Here is a 20,277-nt window from a genome sequence, read left to right as displayed (position 1 = left end):
TTTGGATTTATTATTAATGGCTACTTCATTAGTCGAGCGGAGTGTCCAGTTTGTGTGTCCAGTGTGAACAGTGTCCTTTGTTAGATCCCTGTTACCGCTCCATGGGGACTCCTTGTCTACTGGAGGTGTTCGGAGGGATTGCTATTCCTGTCTTGTGTTAAGTGTGAACAGTGTTCTATAATTATATCCTGTTGCATCCATTTTTCTGAGTTGTAACTTGGTATCCCTGTTACCTGTTTCTACTGGAGGTGTTCGGAGCTATTGTGATAATTCCTGTTTCGTGATAGATCCCGTTTACCTGTTCGTGAGGACTCAGAGGGTATTGTTATTCCTGTGTCTATCAGAGTTTTTTTTAGGTGATTAAGCTTATTCCTGTTTTGTTTCTGGAGTATGTTCAGACTCATCCATTTTCCTGTCTGGTGTTTTGAACTCTATATGTTTATTAGTTCTTTATTCAGATCTTTGGAGTTCTGTTCATGACCGCTTATCTATAGTGTCCTCTGTTCACGACCACTGAGTCCGCTGTTCATGTCCGCTGATATAGTGTCCTCTGTACTACTCTCTGATCTGTGTCCTCTGTACTACTCTCTGATCTGTGTCCTCTGAACTTTATACTATAGAGTTCTATGTTCCTGTTATGTTTCTGGTTTGTGACCAACTATTTATTAGTATGTGTTTTTTCTTAGGCCCCTGCACTTTAGTTCAGGGAGGGACCGAACCCCTGTTGTCGATCCACCGATTAGGGTGGATGGGCAAGTAGGCAGGGAGAGCGGTTTTAGGGTCAGTTTAGGGCTCACTCTCCCTGTCCCCAAGTCGGTTCCTTGACATCTTGTACCTTACTCCACAAACTCTGCATCTCCTGATGAATGCGTCACTCCGGCTGGCAAGCCACACCCTCCCCGCATTCCATGCCCCATCTTGAAAAGACATGCCCACCCTTTAAGCCTTACCCCTTTTTATTTTCAGTTTACAATATCTTCATCACAACTCAGCCCCACCTGAGGACAGGATATGAGGATTAGAAACCAGAATTAGATATGAGAACAGGATATTAAGACGGGATATGAGGTGGGATATGGGGACTGGATATGAGGTCGGGTTATAAGGTCGGATATGGGGACGCGATATGAGGACAAGATATGAGGTTGGGATATGAGGATAGGATATGAGGACAGAATATGAGGTCGGAATATGAGGTCTGGATATGGGGACAGGATATGAGGACAGGATATTAAGATGGGATATGAGGTTGGGATATGGGGATGGGATATGGAGACAGGATATGGGGTCGGGATATGAGGTTGGGATATGAGGACGGGATATGAGAATGGAATATGAGGACAAAATATGAGGACGGGATATGAGGACAGGATATGAGGTCGGAATAAGAGGAGGGGATTTGGGGTCGGGATATAAGGAGGGGATATGGGGTCAGGATTTGAGGACAGCATATGACAGCATTTGCTTTTCCTCCCCCACAAGGATTAGGTAGGAAAAACTGGGCAGCGCCGGGTACTTAGCTAGTTATCTATAAAGAGTTTACAATGATTCCTTATGAGGAAGGTAACTACAGGATAGCCTAGATTGAAGATTAAGATTAAGATAAACAGCAACAGATCTTACACAAATTGCAATTCCCCATTGTTACGCTGAGTGCTCCGGGTCCCTGCTCCTCCCCGGTGCGCTCTCGGCGTTCACCTTCTTGCAGCGCCCCGGTCAGATCCGCTGACCGGGAGCGCTGCATTAATGTTACCGGCGGGGATGCGACCCACGTAGCGGGACGCGCCCGCTCGCGGCTCGCATCCCGGTCTCCTCACCCGTCCTGTTCCCCGACGGCTCAGTCCTGGCGCGCGCGGCCCCGCTCCCTAGGGCGTGCGCGCCGGCTCTCTGCGATTTAAAGGGCCAGTGCGCCACTGATTGGTGCCTGGCCCAATTAGTGCTCACACCTGTGCCCTCTCTATATAACCTCACTTCCCCTTCCCAGCATTGCCGGATCTTGTTGCCTTGTGCCATTGAAAGCGTTCCCTTGTATGTCCCAAGCCAGTGTTCCAGACCCTCTGCCATTGCCCCTGACTACGATCCTTGCTGCCTGCCCTGACCTTCTGCTATGTCTGACCTTGCTCTTGCCTAATCCCTTGTACCGCGCCTGTCTCAGCCGTCAGTTGGGGTTGAGTCGCTATCGGGTGGAACGACCTGGGGGTTACCTGCCGCTGCAAGTCCATCCCGCTTTGCGGCGGGCTCTGGTGAAAACCAGTAACCCCTTAGACTCCGTTCCCCTGGTACGGCCCACGTCATCACCCCACTGACACAGAGGATCCACCACCAGTATCCTCACAGTATCCGGATCCTGACACCCATAAACATACTATGACTCCTGGCCAAGACTTTATATGTTTTGAATAGAAAAGGGAGGAAGGTGATGCCAGACTTCCCTTACCCTGTAATAATAGCTTATGTCCTAGCAAAAAAAGAGACTGATGTCTTAATTCAACTACCTGATCCTAAACCTTTTTCCTCCAACATGTGTTATAGAGGGAGAACAGAGAGCCTTCCATACGAATTAGATGGATAACTGGTCCCACCTAGTTTGGCCTAATAACTGTAAGCCAATTGTGTATAGTCTTTGTGGCTGTCAAACACCCACACACATATGTTCCAGCATCACAGTTTGTCTCCTTCCTGCCCATATCTATTGTTCTAAGCTCAAGATACATTGCACTGAAAGTGTCAGTGCCTCCCAACCCTTTTTGTCATTCATATGCAAGTTCAGCTGAGCAAAACAAGAATGATAATGGCAGAAGTCTGAGAAAAGCAGTTTTAACTGGCAGCTTTCCATAGCTTGTTTTCTCACTCAAGAATTTTTCAGTAGCCTATTAGACTTGCAAATGTCAAAGAAATGGAAATATATTCAGTTTGTTACAATTATACGAGAAAATTCAAAATATCTTAAAAAGGAATCTGTCAGATGATTGTACATAGTTAAACAAATCACAACAACCTTGCAGAGGCTAAAAGCACCATTATAGGAATACCTTCTGCTTGCTTTTTACAGATATTTAAATGAATTTTCAGTGCCCAATGGGTGGGGCCTATCACCTCAGGTGCCCAGCATCTCCATCCCCTATCGCTACCTGCTTTATCCTTCTGCATTTCAATGACAACCTCTGTTCTGTAGGAGATGAAAATTCTGGACACTTGGGCAGTCGCCCCACCATCATGTGGACACTTACAAACAAATGTTCACAAATCTAGAAGTATACCTGTAAAGGAGCTATTAACCCCTAACTGGCACTGTGATTAGTTACACTATGTGAAACCATCTGACAGATTCCCTTTGAAGTTTACCTTCAATTATTCCCAAATTTCCATAAATCAATAGTAAGAAACTTTGTAAGGATGAGTTCACACTGTGTTTTTGTTTCCTTTTAAAGGCGTTATTTGGCAAAAAATGTTATTCTTCCATTATACCCGGGCTGCTGTAAATAAGCAGCTCAGGCAAAATAATTGAATGCTCCTTCACTCTCCCATCCTCCGGTGTGGTCTCCTACAAGAAGAAGGCCAGGCCCAGGATCAATACATTACACTGTCGCTCAGCCTATCACCAGCAGAGGCGGGTCATCGTTGCGGATTGTGATTAGAAGAGTGGTAACAGAATGTGGTGGGCACCAAAAGCAGGAAGAAGACTGCATCGGAGGACAGGAGAGCGATTCCAGCAGTGGAACAGCAGCAGGAGGTATTTCAAAGTTTATTATATGAATTGTAGCAGCCAAGACATAATGGAAGAATAAAACATTTTCACAGGATAACCCTTTTTACGTTATGTTTATACACTTGAAAAATTTAAAAAATATCTACATTAATGGATGCCAAAAACAGATGCTGCTGTATGCCATACAACAGAATCTATTTCTCATGGACTTACATTACTTTAAAAAAATGGACTACAATGTATACTTTTTTGACGTACACAATAGCGTAGTTTACTGTACACAACCAGTGAAATGGAGACAAAATCACAGTGTGAACCCAGCTTAACATATCTTATAACAGAAAAACACCTTTTTCTCCACTCATCTGCTAACTGGCAAAATGAAAAAAATTCTGTAATAGGATATATTAAAAAAAGTTTCATATCATATACATTATAATGTACTGATATGAAATATATATAAAGCACAATAGAAAACTATTGGGGGATCTTTTATTCTGGTGTACAAGGCAAGTGGCATACTAGTATTTCTCCCCCAGCAGCCTGCATCAGATTAATTCAATGGGACACATTACATATACGCATATGACATAGACTAAAACCTTTAAATGGGACCTGCCAGATCCCAAAAACCACCAAGCATTTTGTTACTGATGAAAATTAAAGACCTATTGTAATATGGTTGCTTAAAATGTTTGAATATTTAATAAAGAGAAGGGCTCCTGAAAATTCTACCACAAGGGTCCCCATACCTACTGGGACATTAACCAGTCCAGCAGCAGCATCAGGCTTGTCCATGAGTCATAGACAAGAGATGAATCAATGACAAGGCTGCAAGGAGGGACACGCTCCCTTCCCCTGAGAGGATTTCTAACACTGTGAGATAATGAAAAGGTATTTTTATAATAAATAAAGGTGATAGAGGCATAAAAATTATACGTACATGGTCAGGATTAGGTACTGGGATCTGACAGCTATGCTTTAAGGCTAGGTTTCCACACAGGTTTTTTTCTGCCTTTTATGGAAAACTGTCACTGTACTTTTTGAGCCAAAGTCAGAAGGGTATTCAAAAGGACTTTAAAAAAAAAAAGTTTAAAAAAAATAAATTTAAAAATAGCCATAGTCTGTGTAACAATAAAGCCTTGCCAACTTTTTCTAACACGTTCATGTACTGGAAAAAGTGGTGCAGAGGTTTCATAATAGTCCCGATAATTCTAAATGCAGAACTGGGAAATTGCATGTAGACCCAGAAATGTTGGTGATCCAGTGACCCTTCTGCAGTATAGAGTATGACTGCAGTGGTCAACACTAGAAATAGTTCAGGTGTATTACAGAAAATAATTATAACAATAACCAACTTTTTAATTTTTTTTTAGTTCATAAACAGTCACTATTTTTTTCTACTTTCCATCACAGGCCTTGGTATCTTGATGGACGGTTTCTTCTAGGTGTTGTAACTGTTGGAATTATACTTCCTCTGTGTCTTCTCAAAAATTTAGGTAAGATATAAACCGCTGATCACAGACTGGATCAACCGACCAAAGTTAGAAACATTTTCGTTTTCAAATTTCTGAATTTCCATAAACATATTTATGAAGGTATAGGTGAGGAATAGTAAAAAGAAAGTGAAGATTTTGCTTGTGTCGTTTTGAAAAATGTTTTGATAAATACTGGTTATATATAAGATACAACAACGGACGGTAAATTTAAATTAATTAAAAGTTACTCTCACTGCCACCTGCTGTTGGAGAGTAGTACTGCTGTTTACTGATAAGGTAATGTTCATGCTAATGAGGAGTAGAATTATATAAAGCAAATCATTCATCACATATCAACTATAACAGTTTCAGGGCAACCTAAACATTGTTTTTAATCCATACAGGCTACCTTGGCTACACTAGTGGGTTCTCCTTGACCTGTATGTTTTTTTTCCTTGTGGTGGTAAGTTCACAAGTTTCTTTCTATTGCTTTAAATTTACAATACAAGATGGTATTTTATTAATGCTCTTTATATTTATTTTCTTATTTGTTTTATTTTATTTCAGGTTGTCTACAACAAATTTATAATTCCATGTCCCTATTTAAGTGCCAACGAAACCTTACACAGTCCTCCTAATGCAACAGTAGAAGAACAGTGTACACCAAAGTATTTCACATTTAATTCTAAGGTAATACTTTTATATTTTAAAATGTCTTTAATATAAAAAAGTAAAATTAATAGATTGTACATTAATATTTTATGTTTAGCTTTATTCCTCTCTGTTCTTACAAATGAATATGACATATTTTTCTTTGAACATATGATAATTGATAATATTGGATTATCTGGAACCTATTATAAAATTTGATGTTTCCTAGATATATTGCAGCTCGCTCATAGTAATCCAGTACTTCATTTTGACAAAGCAAAAAATATAAACTTACATTAAAGGGGTACTCCAGTGGAAAACAAATTATTTTAAATCAACTGGTGCCAGAAAGTTATACAGATTTGTAAATGACTTCAATTAAAAAATCTTAATACTTCCAGTACTTATCAGCTGCTGTATACTACAGAGAAAGTTCTCTTCTTTTTGAATTTCTTTTCTGTCTGTCTACAGTGCTCTCTGTTGACACCTCTGTCCATGTCAGGAACTGTCCTGAGCAGGAGCAAATCCCCATAGCAAAACTCTCCTGCTCTGGACAGTTCCTGACATGGACAGAGGTGTCAGCAGAGAGAAAAGAACTTTCCCTGTAGTAAACAGCAGCTGATAAGTACTGGAAGGGTTAAGATCTTTTTAATAGACGTCATTTACAAATCTGTTTAACTTTCTGGCATCAGTTTATTTAAAATAATTTGTTTTCCACCGGAGTACCCCTTTAAGAAGTCAGATATAGAAATGCATAAAAGTAATACTATAATAAAATCTTAAGATAGTCATACACCTTAGATGACTTTTGATTGTTTACCCAACATCCTTTTATCCATACCCACATGCACTCTCATACTTGCCCAGCATGCATGTGTTTCCAAAAGTTAGAGGGGAATAAGCTGCAGCGACACCTCTGGTGGTGTTTTGTCTACCATGGAAGCAAATTATCAAGTATGTTAATAGTCTGAACCACCCCTATGCACATTAGATATTGTGCTGATCCAATAAAATTAGTATTCATTTAATGTGTCTGAACACACCCTTTTTTAAGCATCTTAAAACGCTTGTGCCATTTTTTTTACTTAGTTACATTTTTCAAATGCGCTTTTTCTGGTGTTTTGAAGCCCTATCTTTAAAGGGGTACTCCGGCGCTTAGACATCTTATCCCCTATCCAGAGGATGGGGGTAAGATGCCTGATCGCGGGGGTCCTGCCGCTAGGGACCCCTGTGATCTTGCACACCGAACCCTGTTAAAATCAGTCCCCGGAGGATGTTAGCCCGTGATCGACAGTAATCAGACCCAGAGCTAACATGCACTGGGGACTGATTTTAACAGGTTGCGGCATGCAAGATCATGGGGGTCCCCAGTGGTGGGACCCCCGCGATCAGGCATCTTTGGATAGGGGATAAGATGTCTAAGCGCCGGAGTACCCCTTTAAGTCTATGAGAAGAAAATACCAGAAAAAAGCCATACCTAATGCATGCTCTATTAAAAAACACTGACTTCCTAAAAGACAACAAACAAAAAAAACACCAAAAAGCAAAAGATCGTGAATGTAGACTTATTTTGTTATAAACATGTGACATTTGACTGTCTAATGTGTACAGGAGCCATATAATTCATCCCTAAGGCTAAGAAAAATTCTGTCTAGAGCTTTAGAGTACGGCCAGCGCTGACTTGATTATTTGGCGGCAGAATTACAGCGGTGAAACGCTAACCACTGAAATTCTGTAGTGTGCACTGTGTAGCAGAATCCCATTTCCATTGCAGTCAAAAATTTTGTAGCGTGAACCTAGCCTAACAAATCTTTTGTGTTCCAAAAGAGATAAGCCACCACCAGAGAAGTCTGGCAGCAACTTACCCCCATCCTTTCCTTTTCTAGTGAAAAGCCAGGTGTTCATATGTAAGGGGAGTACAGGAGTTTGTTTGGCTGACAGCTATTTGGAATATGCTAGTATGTACACTTTTCATATCTGGGACCCTTACCACCTCCCACCCTAACATCTAAACATTGTGTGTGATCCCTGCATTATTGAGCCATTGGCTTGGCTACCATCATAACTTCCATAGACTTCAGTGGAGAGCCGTGCACATGTGCAGCCACCTCTTTTACCTATGGCTGTAATAGAAGTATTACACCATGCTTTTTCCCCAGGGACTTTCGCATTCATTTGTTTTTCTTATTGTCTTTATTGCAAATGTATATGACATTTGCAATGACTTACTGCACAGAGGCTTTTAGCAGATTTAATGTGACCTAACTATTTGTGTCTCTTCTTTTCATCTACAGACCGCTTATGCACTGCCAACACTTGCATTTGCATTCGTGTGTCATCCGTCAGTCCTACCTATATACAGCGAGCTCAGAGAGTAAGAAAAAAAAATGTATATGTGTTAACACAACTGCCAGGCTGAAAATAATGCAGATGCTTTACCATTACAAATTTTGTCATTTTTTACAGTAACATTAAAGCAGTCCATATTTAAGCTGAAAGTTGGCCAAATTCACCAATTTTGGCAGGATTGGGCAAAAAACTATTGCACGTGTGGATCTCTCAACTCAGATGTCAGGGAAAGAAAGATTAAGAATGCTGGATTTTTAACATGTCTTGTTCTGCATGAGATAAGCTACTGCTAGAAGTGTCTGGTTGTGTTTTTTTCCCTCTTACTATTGGAAAAACATGAACCCTTGGCTGAACTAAGTGTGAATGTTTTTGGGAAGTTGGGAGGAACAATCAGGAACACAAGTAAATCTCTAGCAAATGCTACATTAAAAAGATTAGTCCTTTATATTAAAAGCATGGGGCACAACAATTTATTATAAAAAGACCCAAACGCCTTTTATAACCCATCTTGAATCTCCAGGGATTATTAATAATATCAAGCTATGATTTAGAATCCCTATAGACTTGAAATGTGTTTTTTTTTTTTTTTTTATAATAAAGTGTTGTGTGTTATGCTTTTAATGTGAAGGAATAAAGGACATGTTTTTTTACTATACTGGTTACTGGAGATTTACTTGTGTTCAGATTGCCTGACCTTCGCAGTTTCTATCCATGCATCGGTGGCCTTACTTTCAGGCCCTTCTGATGTGTGAGCTGATCATACTCCCAGTCTGGGGATTTTTTCTGTCTAATAGGATGAACAGAGTTTAGCTGAGCTAACAGCTAGCTACCTAAAGCATACGGCAGCTTACTAATGGCTGATTTGAACACTTGGCTGTTATCACTGTTAGACTTAGCTACTAACAGACAAAACCACAAGGCTTGTTCACATTATACCATTTTATGTCCAAACAAAAAAGACATCTGAAAAACATCTTTCATGATGCCATTGCCATATGTGTTGAATACAGCTGCTTTTATGTATTGTGATAAAACATGTTCCATATCTTCATATCATCTCTTTAGCTGTATTCAAAAGGGTAATGAGATGGACACAGTGAGATGAATGTATTCCAATGCTTTTTCTCCATAGCAGGACTGTATTGCTTTCTAATCGAACCTATTCATAGAAATATGTATCTTGCTGTAGAGAATTACCTTTGACCTCTGGGCTCTAAGGATCTTATTGATGTTCTGATCTGTGAATGAAGGGACTATAGTTGGCAGGCCCTGGACCTAACCCCATTGGGATGGGAACATCCCTTTATATAGTAGAGTTGGCTGCTCATTTCTACAGTACTTTCTTCCACATGCTACATAAAAGTCTCCATCTGTTTCCCTTAACTCTCCCACGGGAGGGAGACTTCTACATCACCACTCTAACTAAAGGCCCTTTTAAAGTGAAAAGTATTTGATCCTCTGCGGATTTTGTACGTTTGTCGACTGACAAACCTTCTTGGTAGGTTTATTTGAACAGTAAGAGACAAAATAACAAAAAAAAAGATATTTACATTTTACTCAGTGAAATAAGTCTTTTATATAGGTAACAAGCTAACATTGGGAGCTCTCCCTTAAAAGGGGTGCTCCTATTCTCAACTTGTTACCTGTATAAAAGACACCTGTCCACAGAAGCAATCAAACCATCACATTCCAATCTCTCCACCATTACCAAGACCAAAGAGCTGTCCAAGGATGTCAAGGGCAAGATTGTAGAGCTACAAAAGGCTGGAATGGGCTACTACAAGATTGTAGAGTTACAAAAGGCTGGAATGGGCTACCAGACCATCCCCAAATGGAAGGAACACAAAATAACTGTCAATCTCCCTCATTCAGGGGCTTCATGCAAGATCTCACCATGCAGAGTTTTAATGTTCATGAGAATAGTGAGAAATCAGCCCAGAACTACATGGAAGAATATTGTCAATGACAAAACCCAGGTTGCTGGGACTATAGTCACCAAGAAAACAATTACCATAGTAGTACACTATGGCATGAAGGACTAAAATCAGGAATTTCTTACCAAGTTTCTTGGCAATGACCCATTTCAGCCTTGTGTGGGTCTACAATCTTGTCCCTAGTTGTACACCAGCAGAACTTAGTAGCTTCAGGTGCAGGTGCCTTTCGGCCTAGAGAAGAAGGGTTTGGCTTCATTCGGAAGCCTCGCTCCTTTTCTTTCCCATTACCTATATATAAGACACATGGGAGCCAGAAATCTTGCTGATTGATTTGGAATCAAATAGTTATTTGATAATTATTTAGTAAAATGCAAATCAAGTTATAACTTATTTGAAATGCATTTTTTAGGATTTTTGTTCTTGTTGTTATTCTGTCACTCACTGTTCGAATAAACCTAGCATTAAAATTATAGACACATCAGTTCTTTGTCAGTGGGCAAATGTACAAAATGTACACAGGCAAATTATTAGCCAAATAGGTATTTGTAGAAGGGCTCGCACCCATAATTGACTTGTATAGGGGCCGGCAATCAACCAATGAATAGTAAAACACTCGTTAGTCAGTTAAACAGATATTTTATGCAGAGATCATTATCAGCCGCACGTCATCCTGTGTAAACAGGCGATGTGTGGCCACCATTTATGAAATTAAAACTCCTTGTGAACGTTCAAAGAATTGTTCAGGTGGCCTGACCTGTGGATAATTGAGCCTGGTGAAGGCTTATTAAACAAGCACCGATCTTTTTGATCGGTAGTCGTTGTTGTGCAGCTGTTAATCCATGTAAAAGGGCCTTAAAGGGGTACGGTGGAAACTTAAACAGATTTGTAAATGACTTCTATTAAAACATTTTTATCCTTCCAGTACTTATCAGCTGGTGTATGCTTCAGAGGAAGTTGAGTACTTCTTTTCAGTCTGACCACAGTGCTCTCTGCTGACACCTCTGTCTATGTCATGAAGTGTCCGAAGCAGCATAGAGGTGTCAGCAGAGAGTACTGTGGTCAGACACAAAAGAACAACTCAATTTCCTAGTATACAGCAGCTGAAAAGTACCGGAAGGATTAAGATATTTTAATAGAAGTAATTTCCAAATCTGTTTAACTTTCTGGCACCAGATGATTAAAAAAATATATAGTTTTCGCCGGAGTACCCCTTTAACAAAGACACGTACAGTCCCTTCTGCATAGCAATGTGTTGAGCTCTGTTGTATAGTGTGTATGGGGCTGTTCAATGCAAAGAATAATCAGGCATGTCTTAACGTGCCACTTCTTTAGTCCTCCAGGACATAACCCACTGGTATTTTGGTCTAGCATAGGCTATCTCCACTATTCTAATTTAAATGTCAACTTACATAAACAATATTGTGATGGAAGAAACAGAGGCCGGCACTACCATAAAAGGCAATATAACTTCTCCAGTGCGCACTTTAGCAACTGCAGCAGAACTCAGGAGCGGGACCACTATTACAAAACTTCCCGTGCTCAACCCCTTAGAAAGAACAGTTCATGCCATGCAATGTAGAAGAGAACAGAGGGAGCATTAACGGTTAGGAAGCAATTTCAAGTGGTGTCTTTATTCTTTAGAAGTCGGTGCGGGTGCGGTGCAGACACTCCATAAAGCGGGATGCCAGGAGTCCGCGGACAGACCACGTCTGGTCTGTTCGCGGACTCCTGGCATCCCGCTTTATGGAGTGTCTGCACCGCACCCGCACCGACTTCTAAAGAATAAAGACACCACTTGAAATTACTTCCTAACCGTGAGTGCTCCCTCTCTTCTCTTCTACATTGCATTACATAAACAATATGTATAGAAAAGCTAAAAGTTATCTCATGTTAATAGCCAGCTCTATTGTACAAAAAAAACATCCCCAATTAATCTTTAAATCCCCAGTTTACTTTAAATGTTGCAAATGATGCATGGTAAATGATATATTATCTTTTTTTTCTAGCCGCACACAGAAGAAAATGCAGCTGGTATCACATATTTCATTCTTCTCTATGTTTCTTATGTATTTTCTTACTGCCATATTTGGTTATCTGACTTTTTATGGTGAGTTGTAGTTTTAATCATTTTAATTAATAAAGTTAAAGAGGTACTCTGCCCCTAGAGATAAGATGTCTAGGGGCAGAGTACCACTTTAAAGTCAAATGCTCGAAGTTAGAGAAAAAATTTTGTGGGCACCATCCGCCAATATTGTTTTCTGTGTTTTTACAATAATAAGCTGATCTTTCTCATGAGGAATTAAATCTGTATATAGAATAACAAAAATATATCAGCATGTCAAAAAGAATTGGTTATTTACACGAGAGTAAAGGACAACTAAATAACAAAACCGAGATCATGTAAAAACTTAGGTGTCATGATGTGTATTCTAGAAGATACCTAAAATCATGTTGGTGGTGGTACATCATGCTATTAAAAATTCATTGTGCAGCTGCTGCTAACTACTGTTATATTTAGTTTGATGCCCATACTATGCACAGCCCATTTGTAACAATACCAGATGGTCACAAGATAACGTAACTGATCTCAACCTATAGCAGTTGCCTTTCCATGGTCCTAACATTTTCTCCCAGTACTCAGGTAACCCCAGGACTTACAGTAGAGCCAAATATTGTTTAACAAGCAGATCATTTCAAGAAGAAACATACAAAACACATAGCAATACTGGCATTAAAAAAATAAAAAACGGCCCTTCTTTGCTTTATATACTGATAGATGTACAGAGCCCTGTACTTCAGTGAAGAAGGGGCTGGAAGGTGAGGGCAGACGTCAAGGCTTGCTAGACTACAACACTTGAACAACTCTGCCGGCTTTCTTGACACCTGGCTGAGAAATAATAAAGCATATTTTTTAGATTTGGCATCCACCATCGACTCCAGGAACAGTACAGTTTTATACCCTGAAAACTATCCATTGGTGTATGCAGCTCTTAGAAGCAAACAGAGCTGAATGCTTTACTTATAGGCTAGAAATGTGACTAAATTGACTGTGTGGGAACATGTTCTGAATAGGTCCCCTCGAGCCTGGTAAAATTATATAAAAAAATAAAAAAAAGATATACATTTAGCAAGCAATACCGTTAAAGCTGTTGGCCACCTTTTATTAACTTTGTATTTACATTCTGAGATAAATTCAACAGATACTTTGGTGTTGCTGTTTTGATATTGTATAAAATTGTCAGTTATTTTTATTTTCATCCTTATTGATATATTTGACAATTATTTTATCTAACTGCATCTATATCTCTAAACATTTGATTTCTCCAGATAAAGTGGAATCCGAACTTCTCGGGACATACAGTAATAAAAAGAGCATTCTCCTATTGACTGTACGTCTGGCTGTTATAATTGCAGTTATACTTACTGTTCCAGTGCTATTTTTTACTGTAAGTACATTTTACCATATTAGCAGTAATCACAAAACATTATTGTGTCAATATTTGTGAAAAATGTAAATTAGGTTTAAAAAAAAATGGCTTAAATCTCCCCCCTTGTCTTTCTTTTGTTAAGGGGGTATTCATGTCTGGGGCAATATTGGCATATTCACAATATGCTATACACTCTAGTATATGCTAGTCCTACCTTTATGAACCACATCTCAAAATCAAAACAGTATGGCTCCTGAATTGGTGACAGCATGCAACACTGTTTAAGGAACTACTATTAACCTCTTTGGGAGTTATGTAAACTACATAAAACAGCACACTCAGCTGTTTCAGTCTTCCTTATCCCTCTTGCAGCCACATCCAGGCCAAAAGGTAGATGGGGACCATAGATTAAGAGGTATGTGCAGGTTCAAAAGATGGAACCCATATCTATCAGACATATATGGCATATCTTTTTATTACAGATAAGTGAATGTAAATATTTGTGTTTTGGGTCCAATTAGCTAAAATCAGCTGTCAGATTCAATCTACACAGAGTCATCCCTAATTGAAGGTGCCTAATTGTCTGGAAAAATCATGTATGGCAATATAGGGTGTCCTAGGTTTTGGGTTGTCACCATCTCTTGTGGCCACAGACAGGCAGGAACTGGTTGGAAAACTCAATGAGATGGAACAACCCATTAAGTAATAGCCAGACAATTGAAAGAATAGATCTTTTCCATAGATGGATAAGGTAGGTAAGCATAGCTGAATAATGTAGAAGATTTGTAGATGGGTATAAAAGAGATTTTAGATTTTCTGCAGAACATGCCTGAGAGGATTTTTAACTTATTATTATTTTATTGTTCAAAGGTTCGATCCTCATTGTTTGAACTGGCTCGGAAGACAAAATATAAATTCTGGGAGCATTTACTAGTGACAGTAATCCTTCTAATTGTAATTGACATGCTGGTTATCTTCATACCAACAATGAAAGACATTTTTGGAGCCATAGGTAAAGTATTGCCTTGTATATTACTTCCTTGGGTCCACCAATCATTAGAATTAAAGGGGTACTCCAGTGTTAGACTTTAAGAAAGAAAGAAAAACCTGCCTAGGCTGCCAGCATAGTGATGTCCCGTCTCAGCCATGGATAGGCTGAGTGGCAGTGTGAAGTATTGAGCCCCAGTCTTCTTCCTGGTGTCCGGGTTTAGTACATCACACTGTTGCTTAGCCTATCACTGGCCGAGGTTGGACACCAATGCACTTAGCACCAGAGGCATAGGGGGAGCGGCAAGAGGTTTTTTGGTTTAAAACCGGCAGCATGGGAAGATTCCTTTATAATTCTTTTATTTATGTGGCATCAATATAGTTTGCAGTGCTGCACAGGGTTTCCCATCGCTAAAATCTGCATTGGTACCCAGGGGAAACTCTCACAAACATAGTGAGAAAATATAAACTCCTTGTTGCCCTTAGTGCAAAAACACAGGGATAACCACTGAGCCACTGTGCTGCCATATCAAAAGTGAAAGAAGTTGTTTGGTGAAAAATATCTTATTATATAAATATCTTAATATACTCTATCCACAGGATATGGCATAGGTATCTGTGGAAAGAGAGCATTCTTTAGATGGCATGCACTCCATTCACTCCTATGAATAGGGAAAATATAATTTTCACTGGACAACCCCTTTAAAGGAATAATGCAGACAAAACTTTCAGTACAGGTCTTAAGGTGGCTATGTATTATTTAGGGATGCAAAGAACACAAAAGGGAAGTCATTCTGCACTACTTCAGGCCCTGCACTATGCAGTATATAGATTTTTGATGATTTTTTTTGAGCACTGAATATAGCTGTGTTGCTTTGCTATGCTGTGCAAATTAAAAGCAGAAGAGACTTTGGTCCTTTCACTCTGTGAGTCAGCAGGGGTCCCAGAGGTCATACCTTTTCTGATCTAGCTATTTGTTGTAACATTATGAGATGGAAGAACCCCCTTTTAAATTATACCTATATGTTAAAACTTAATTTCATAGCAACATGTCCCCCCCCCCCCCCCCCCCATGATGCCGTATAGGAATGGGCAGCAGCATTAAGCTGAGTGCTGGGCCTGTTTGTTTCTAATCGTCACTACTTGGCTCTGCTCTGTTAGCACTGCGAACGGTGTACGGACTGATAGCCCATAGAAAGTCTCACCAACCAGAGCCGAGCGTTGACAATTAGAAACAAACAAGCACAGCAACTAAACACTGCTGCATGTTTCTATTAGGGATCAGAGGCGGTCTCAGCATCCAGACCCCCCACAGATTAAAATCACTATGACATGTCAGAAGTTTTTTTTAAGACATAGATACCCTTCAAGAAATTAATACATAAAAAATATAAATCATATTCCCACTAACTTTTTCTGTTGATGTGCAACTATCTGATGATATAGATGACAGTAATATTTTAAGTAATTTTATTTTACAGGTGCAACATCTGCTAATATGCTGATATTTATTCTTCCCTCAATATTATACTTGAAAATTACTAGCGGTAATGATGCTTTGTCAAAGGAAAGATTTTGGGTAAGCTGTCTTGTCTGTTTACTGTTAGAACTTTGAAATGTTTTCAGAATTAGTTTGAAGATGCCACAGTCCTACTGCAAGCTCAAGCCTTCTCATTGTTTCCATGGAGTTTTACTGTGTTTGCACTAACATTTCTTATATCAGCTGTGCTAGGTGTAAGGCTGGGTGTAAGGTGGCATCCGGCATAGGTGAACTCGACGCAACTGATGCCACAACTGATAAGTTGTCATCAGTTGTATGAACGTTGAACAGGGGAATCCAGCAAGCTGTGTTCCCCTGTCCGGAGCCCTCCAGTGTGTCTGACCATCCGGTGAAAAAATTGAGATGCTGGATGATTGTGAACTGCCTGATTCAAATAAATAGGATCAGTTCTAGCATCAGTTTCCCTCTGATGCATACTGGAAGAAAACTATGCCAGATGCCTGATATATGGGAACTCAGTCTTACTGTGACCTATTTATTTAAACGTGACATAGCTGCAATAGCAAAATTGCTCACTGGAGAGCCAGGGCCACTTCAAACAGCTAAGTTGCGGGGTTGCCGAGAGTCAGACACCCACCAATTCTAACAATGAACTAGGGATCCTAGGGATAGGCCATCTTTTTACTGGCCTGGATCACCTCTTCTTTATTGAATTAGCAAGATGTTACTTTTGAAAAATCTTTTTTCTTTATTGCAAGCTGGTAAAACGTACAAATGGAAACCAGGGCACATGGTAGAAATGCAAGTTGGTTCACACGTTTCGGATCAGCCGATTCCTTGCCATCAGGTTATGATAAAGAATTAGCTGATTTAAATCGTGTCAACAATCTACCAGTGTGCCATGGAGTTATGTGATTTCTCACACTTGTATTGATTTTATCTGCTTAAATAAAAGATTATGACTAGTGCCAGCTATGTGGCATGTAAATGCTCTATAGAGAGGTTTGGCCGTGCACCACGCCCAGCGAAAGCTGAATGCATTACTTTGATGAAACAACTATAGAGGTCAACTAAGTGCTGTACAGTTCTGGTTATCAAGTATGCTTAGAATTTCCAAAAATCATTAAATCCCCTAAGTTAGTAAGCAAAGTAAAGATGTGTAAGTTGCAATGTATCAAACACGTACTGTCTATTTTGCTTGAAATATAAACCAGTATATAACATTTTGAGGTTCCAGGAGAATGAATCCATAGGCCCAGTATTGCACCGTACAGTGCCAGAACACTTTTGTGCATATGGATTTATATTCCAGGAATTAAGATATTTTTTTACGTGCAAGATTAGTGTAATGTCTGGACTGGCAGGTGCCTAATAAGATTTACTACAATAAGCTGCGTGCAAAAATGCATAAGTGATAAGTAAGCAAAAGTCCAGAGCAGATACATGCAGGTAAAAGCATCAATAGTTTATTCCATACGACAAAGCTGGACACTACAGGTTGGAGATTTCAAGTGCATGTAGCAATATTAGTCATACTAAATGTGTGTAACCTCCAGACACATTAACCCCTTACATGTCATAAATATCAACTTACATACAGATCATACAACAAATCTTGACATAATACTATTAAATTCTATGCAATATAAGAGTAACACACTATGGCATATGTAATAAATTGTTCTAAATATTTAAATGGAATAAAGCATGTGTAATCATAAAAAAATATTTAGACATGTGACATGAAAGTGGTTAATGTGTCTGGAGGAGTGTTACAACTTGCGCTCCGGCATGTCACGCTGACCGTGACTGCTCTCCTTCCCCATCCTCCTCTGGGGATGCACCCACATGCAAACCCCGGGCCGTTACTCACTTCCTGCTTCCTCTGCTGTCCCAGGTTGCCGGCGAGTGTGTACCCACCCTCTTGGGCGTACACGCGCCGGCTCTTTGCAATTTAAAGGGCCAGTACGCCCTTAATTGGTTTTTGCTGCTCGCTGACACTATAAGTGTCAGCATTTCCTATTTCCCCTTGCTGAATCTTTGTGCTCATTAACCAAGAGAAAGCGTTCCTGTTTTGTATTGCCTTGTTGTATTCTGACCTCCTTGCTTCATTCCTGACTACGCTCCTGTGCCGCCTGCCCTGACCTTCGGCATTTCCTGACTACGAGTTTGCTTCATTCTTCCAGTGCCATGTGGCACCTCGGCAGCATGTGTGGACAAGTCGTGCCAGGCTTAGCGACCTGGGTGCCGCTTGCCGCAGCAAGTCCATCCGGCTTTGTGGCGGACTCTGGTGAATACCAGTGGCACCTTAGACTCCGCTCCCTGGTACGGCCCACGCCATCATCCACACAGGTTCAGCGGATCCACTTCTTCAGTGCCGCTTACAAGGAGGAATTAATCAGCCACACACGTGGCCCCTATATAAACCTATTTACTATATGTTTTTAGTATAACTAAGGTGCTGCATGCACTTAAAAGCGTCACTTTATCTCCAATGTGTTGTGCCCACCATTGCTGTATAGAATAAATTATTAAAGCTTTTACCTGCACGTCTCTTCACTGGACTTTCTTTTACTTATATCTAATATTACGGTGTTGTCCTACACCTGTCCATTTGTATACTGTAACCAGGCATGCTACAACACATGTTTTCTGCCTGTTGTGAATGCCAAATATATATATATATATATATATATATGTGTGTGTGTGTGTATATATATATGTGTGTGTGTGTGTGTGTGTGTGTGTAAAATGCCTATTAATTATTGCCACTTTACACATAACCAATGTTTTTCAGTAAATGTGACAGTCATGATTTACCAGCTTTCTTTTAATATTTTTTTTCTTGCAGGCATCTGCTTTCTTTCTACTTGGGTTGTTATTCTCTATGGTGAGCATTCCTCTTGTGATATATGACTGGGTGCATTCAGGAAATCCATAAGATGAAAGCCGAATTTTGTCTACAAGGTGTCCTCTTACCACCACCTCCACCACCACATTGTTTTAAGGGCACAAATAGGCAATAGTTTGGAGGACAAATCTTACTATACCTCATTGGATTTCTCTACTCCATGTCTTACAGTATCGCAATGATGTTACTCAGTGAAATATTATACTTTGTAAGATAGCAATTTTCCTTTCTAGCTTATCCTGTAGGTTTTTTTTCCAGCTATCACTTCACTGATCAGGTTTCTGTTTCAGAAAATTAAATTTTCATTGTTTTCAAAATGTATTGTTAAAAAATGTAATGTACATGAAAAAACAAACATTGCTATATCAAACACATACTGTTGATATTGTTCAGTTGTACTGCCTACAGCAAATTTATTGATAACTCGCATCAACTTTGGGACTAGCTCCAGGGTTATTGGATTGACACTGTTTATAGAAACCTATAGTGTAAATTCGCCTGGATTTATTTTTCTTATAGAAATTAGCATGTAAATGGTCATTATGTAAAGCAGTTTGGTTCAACCTTACTTTTGCTGTTATTGAGTAATGTGCTACAGGTTCTGTAATGTCATAATCTAATAATGTAACATAAAAAAAATTCATAGTAAAAAAGAAAAAAAAGAAAGAGTAATGTGCTACAGGTCCTGTAATGTCATAATCTAATAATGTAACATAAAAAAATGTCACAGTAAAAAGAAGAATATGTTACATTTATAATATTGATTACTTGGGGTCATCTTATAAGATGTTGACAAAGACTGGACATTTAACCTTTATTTTTATTTCTTACTATTCAATCTAGAAGGATGGGGAAAAAAAACACTCTTTAAGTCACTTTCACTATGGATAATTTTGTGGGGGGGGGGACATTTATCAAGGCCTGTAAACTTGCGAACATTGGCTATTTAGACTGGCTAATGTGAGCACGTCACATTTACTATGCAACTTTTGGCTGGTGCACATGCTTTTTGCTCTGTGTGCTCCAGAGAAGAGTTAAAGTAAAATAGTTTTGCATAAAATCCCTCTGTCTTTTGTTTATAGTATTATTATATAAGCAAAAAAAATCCAATAGTACTTCAAACTTTGCCTCACTTCTACCTATACTTCATTAACCTAATAAATGTATTTTATGGGACAGATGTCAAGGTGTGTAACTGTTAGATCAGCCTACATGACTGCAACCATGGAGACAAATAGCTTACATGCAGTCACAATTTTTTTTGGCAATGTTTAATCGAGTACATTTGCCGAGCTGCTTTATTTAATGCACAATGGGAAAAAATTTGGT

General features: G+C 39.4%; 1 protein-coding gene and 1 long non-coding RNA gene across 2 annotated transcripts in view; one reads left to right on the top strand and one right to left on the bottom strand.

Annotated features, from left to right (window-relative positions):
• SLC38A1 (solute carrier family 38 member 1) overlaps positions 1-19,684 on the top strand; it is a 90,760-nt gene extending 71,076 nt beyond the window's left edge. The window contains exons 8-16 of the mRNA XM_056573987.1: positions 5,126-5,208; positions 5,592-5,650; positions 5,755-5,877; positions 8,133-8,212; positions 12,128-12,228; positions 13,449-13,567; positions 14,420-14,561; positions 16,018-16,115; positions 18,889-19,684. Of these exons, the coding sequence (XP_056429962.1) occupies positions 5,126-5,208; positions 5,592-5,650; positions 5,755-5,877; positions 8,133-8,212; positions 12,128-12,228; positions 13,449-13,567; positions 14,420-14,561; positions 16,018-16,115; positions 18,889-18,978 (895 nt within the window). The 3' untranslated portion in view covers positions 18,979-19,684. The remainder of the gene's footprint in view (positions 1-5,125; positions 5,209-5,591; positions 5,651-5,754; positions 5,878-8,132; positions 8,213-12,127; positions 12,229-13,448; positions 13,568-14,419; positions 14,562-16,017; positions 16,116-18,888) is intronic.
• The window catches only part of LOC130369160 (uncharacterized), a 135,701-nt gene continuing 134,518 nt past the window's right edge, over positions 19,095-20,277 (bottom strand). Inside the window, exon 4 of the long non-coding RNA XR_008892684.1 lies at positions 19,095-19,229. This is a non-coding gene — a long non-coding RNA (uncharacterized LOC130369160). The remainder of the gene's footprint in view (positions 19,230-20,277) is intronic.

The sequence above is a fragment of the Hyla sarda genome, chromosome 4 (assembly GCF_029499605.1).
Source record: "Hyla sarda isolate aHylSar1 chromosome 4, aHylSar1.hap1, whole genome shotgun sequence".
In the NCBI taxonomy this organism is placed as follows: Eukaryota; Metazoa; Chordata; class Amphibia; order Anura; family Hylidae; genus Hyla; species Hyla sarda.
The sequence above is the reverse complement of the archived record's forward strand: the minus strand, read 5'-3'. Positions and strand labels throughout refer to the sequence as shown.